General features: G+C 45.4%; 1 protein-coding gene across 2 annotated transcripts; it reads left to right on the top strand.

Annotated features, from left to right (window-relative positions):
* Positions 1 to 3,936, top strand: Smkr1 (small lysine rich protein 1). Of its 2 annotated transcripts, none has more exons than XM_015493837.2 (2): positions 1 to 251; positions 3,430 to 3,936. In XM_015493837.2, exons 1-2 carry the CDS (start codon positions 120 to 122, stop codon positions 3,625 to 3,627), a joined length of 330 nt encoding a protein of 109 aa, XP_015349323.1. In that variant the 5' UTR covers positions 1 to 119; the 3' UTR covers positions 3,628 to 3,936. The 2 variants fall into 2 exon arrangements, with proteins under 2 accessions (XP_015349323.1, XP_048642893.1); XM_048786936.1 differs by lacking the exon at positions 1 to 251 and adding an exon at positions 315 to 637.
* Positions 3,937 to 4,071: the final 135 nt, after the last annotated feature.

Below are 4,071 nucleotides of genomic sequence, written 5' to 3'. Positions count from 1 at the left end.
CGCCCGCGGCCCGCCCCTTCGCCAAGTGCCCAGCCGGGTCTCACAGCCCCAACCCAGACGCCCCAGAACCAAGCAGGTGTCCTGGACGTTCGTGGCCACCGTCGCCATCGTTGGAGGTGATGGCTCAGCCAGCACGGCGCGGTCATCCGGGAAAAGAAAAAGCTCCAGGGCCGGCGAGCGCCAGCGCGCATCCCAGACCAGCCAGGGTGGGCTCCACCGCGGCGCTCCGGGCCCGGGTGCCTTGGCAACAGGTAAACACTGAGCGGCCCCGCCCCGCGGCGCGCGCTAGTGGCGTTGTGCGCATGAATCCCGCCCCCGAGGGGCGCGAGCCCCGCGCAGGGATCCTGCCGCCTCGGTGTAACTCGAGTTGGTGCCCGGCGTGGCCAAGTAGGCGCCTGGTGTGCTGGCGGCTAGGTGGCTAGCTGTCCCCTGAGCACGCTGGGCTGCCCCGAGTCCCCGCGCGCCGCCGGGCGGGTTCCTTCCTGGGAGGCGCCGCCGAGGCCCGAGAGGGCGGCGGTTCGCTGGCGAGTGGGCAGGAGGAGGCGGGGTAGACGAAGAATTTGGGCTGCCATCTGCTTTTCGGGACTGGGAATCACACGTCTTACTCACCCGCTCAGCTGAGAAAGAAATGACCATGGTAATACCCGTCTTGTGGAAGTAGGAGAGATTCCCAGGCACTCGCTCTTTTGCTTTAAGCCCGCCAGCGTTTGAGAGGAATGCTTTCGCCGAGATCATCTCCAGTCCCGGTGGGTGGGTGGTGTCTGACCCAGCGGTCTGAACTGGTGATGTAAGATGAGTGGGAGAGTGATCCCGGGTGGTCTGAGCCTGCTAAGGGGGACGGCAGCAGCAAAATCAGGCTGAGATCTTCTTCTGTTAAGTGTCTGGTTGCCGTTCCTTGGTTCTGTTGCAGAATTGTCACACCCAGAAGATGGTTTTTTTTTTTNGCTGAAAGATCAGGTATCCCATTAATTTGACCTCTGGTGAGGGCCTAATGGCAGATGGAATCATGGTGGGAGCATATGCAAGAGGGAGATCGGCAAAGTTGTATGGAACCCAAGAACGCCAGTACATGCCAACAGCTACTGGCTCAGGCACTTGGCTGCTGCTTCCGCTCCAGAGTCCCTTGTGGGATGCGCTGTTGACTCAAGTAGAAGGCGAGCCCTGGTCCCACCACCACACTGCCAGCCGTCACAAGCATTCCTGCTCCTTGGTCCTCCTTAACCCTCACTGTTTTTTCTGTAACGTCTGTGACCTTATAACCCCCATCCCATGTCCTCTGCTTAAGCAAAACAAAACAAAACCCACATCCCACAGTAGACCCACGTGCTTCTGAAAGTCTCCTGAACCAGACTCACCTCAAGCTATTGCTCTTTCAATTTTTTTTTTAATAAGACCCAGCCCAAAGTGCCTCCTTATGTACCTGTAGCCCTTTGCACCTCACTTAAGGTGCTTTGCCTGTTTTGCCTTGGAAAGTCTTACTCCTTATCCCCATTAGATTGTAGTGAAAAAATATGTTTGGTAAGCCTCTGTGGGTCTTCCAGTTCCTTGAGTGAAAGGCACTAGGTAAATATCTCTTGATTTAGGAGAGTCGTTCCTGAGTTACCCGCACATGTTTAATACTGCCATTTTCTTCTGGGGCCCAGGGAACTGAAGCAGAATGGTTTACACAGCCATTTAAGCTAATAACTTCCTTTGGCACTTGGAATCAAGGTCAAACAAATTAGTTGACAGAGCCTTCAGCCAAAGCTATGCCCTACCTACCTTTCTAGACTCATCTGGTCCCCCAGGTTGCCTGTAGACTGGCCACATTAATTGTTTGGTTTTTTGGGCCCTTCAACTCTGCATATTTTCTACTACCTCCGAGCCTTTACCATAGTTATTCCTTTTTACTGTTCATTAGTGCTCCATTGTATGGTTGTACCACAATTTATTTATCCATTTATCTGCTGATGGACATTTGGGGTGTTTTCCAGATTTTTGCTGTTACAAGTAAAGTCTTTAAATTGAAAATACTTTCATTTTCTTGGATAAATACCTTAGGAAATGGCTGGGTTATATGGTAGGAATGTGTTTAACTTAAAAAGAAACTGCCAAACTGTTTTCCAAAGTGGTTTTGTCATTTTAGATTTCCATTGGCAGTGTGTGTGAGTTCCATTTCCTCTGTATCCTCACCAACACTTAGTATGGTCAGTCTTTTTAACTTGGACCATTCTAATAAGCGTCAGTATTATTTTCTGGTTTTATTGTATGTGTCTACTAACTTAATGATGTTGCATATCCTTTCATGTACCTATTCCATTTATGTTTTTTTTTTTTGGAAAAAGTCTATTCAAATCTTTTGCCTATTTGTATTGGGCATTTGTATTTTCTTACTATTGTGTTTTTAGAGTTCTTTATTCTAGATATAGGCCTTTATCAGATATGTGATTTACAAATTTTTTGTCCAGTATGTGGCTTGCCTTTTCATTCTCTCAAATGATCTCCTGGCATCCTATACATAGAACACCTCAATGTTAAGTTTTTATAGATGTCCAGTATATAGGTTGCTGATATATGAGTTAATATATTTTTAAATTTTTTTTAGTTGTAGGTGGACACAATATCTTTATTTATTTTTATGTGGTGCTGAGGATCGAACCCAGTGCTTCACACATGCTAGGCAAGCACTCTGCCACTGAGCTACAGCCCCAACCCTGAATTATCTTATTATATTGTTTTAAGTTTAATTTTTTTTAAAGAGAGAGGGAGAGAGAGAGAGAATTTTTTTTAATATTTATTTTTTAGTATTTGGCGGACACAATATCTTTGTTTGTATGTGGTGCTGAGGATCGAACCCGGGCCGCACGCATGCCAGGCGAGCGCGCTACCGCTTGAGCCACATCCCCAGCCCTTAAATTTAATTTTTTGTGAAAATTTATAATTATATACAAAAATAGAATAGTAAAATGAATCCCCATGTATCCATTTCTCAGATTCAGAAATTTTAAAGATTTGGCCACATTTACTTCATCTATCCCTTACTGGAGAGTAGGGCAAATCTCAGGTCTTCTTTGATTTCATCCTTGCAGATTTCAGTGTGCATCTCTGAGACATGTGTTTTCTTTTGTAACCCAATGCCATTATCAACTCTAACAGAATTCATTATCCTCTGATACTATCAAATTTTTCTTATTTCCTAAAAAAAAAATGCCTTTTCGCAGCTGTTCAAATCAGAAGGCAAACAAGGGTCACACATTGTGTTGGGTCTCTTTTAATAGGGGGTGCTTACTAAATATTTGTCACATTAGCTGGCATGTGACATCTCCCATTCCATGAAAATTTTCTGTTGTTTGGATTTTTTTTTTCCTTAAATTCAACAAAGGAGTGTTGAAAGTCATCTCAAGTTTGTAGACACTAACTGCCACACTCTATTTGTCCTGTCTTCAAAAGCCAGGTAAAGGGAAGAAAGGGAAAAGCCACAGAAAGTCTCGTGGGAAGAAGCAGAAGAAGCCCGAGGTGGACATCCTCAGCCCCGCGGCCATGCTGAACCTCTACTACATTGCCCACAACGTGGCCGACTGCCTACAGCTGCGAGGCTTCCGCTGGCCAGGGGCTCCCAAAGGGAAAAAAGGGAAGAACAAGACTTAAGTGATAGAGTTCTCAGCGCTCAGAGAACAACTTGGGGAAGAGAAATCAAATAATGCGACCCTACAGGCAAAATAGACTTTACTGAAGACACCTTGAAATGCAAGCTCAGGGTGCTTTCTATGGTAAATAATGGTGAAGAAATGCCTTTTACTTCCTCAGTTAAGCTAGGCATGATTAGCCACTTTGGATTTTCAGAAGTTAAGGGGAAAAACTTGAACAATTCTTACACCATGTGATGGGATTGATAGTCCTTTAAAAATTTATTATCATAATTCTGGGCCAGAAATTAAACCTTGCTCTCAAAAGGCAGTTCCAGTTTGCACGAGTTATTTTCTTTTGCTAAAGGGGGTCTGTTATTTAGAGAAGATATGGCAAAAAAAGCACAGGCTTTACATTACAATCACCCCTTTCTTGGGCACTATTTCTTTTTTCTTTATTTTTTTT

This window comes from Marmota marmota, unplaced genomic scaffold (assembly GCF_001458135.2).
Source record: "Marmota marmota marmota unplaced genomic scaffold, marMar, whole genome shotgun sequence".
Taxonomy (NCBI): Eukaryota; Metazoa; Chordata; class Mammalia; order Rodentia; family Sciuridae; genus Marmota; species Marmota marmota.
The sequence above is the reverse complement of the archived record's forward strand: the minus strand, read 5'-3'. Positions and strand labels throughout refer to the sequence as shown.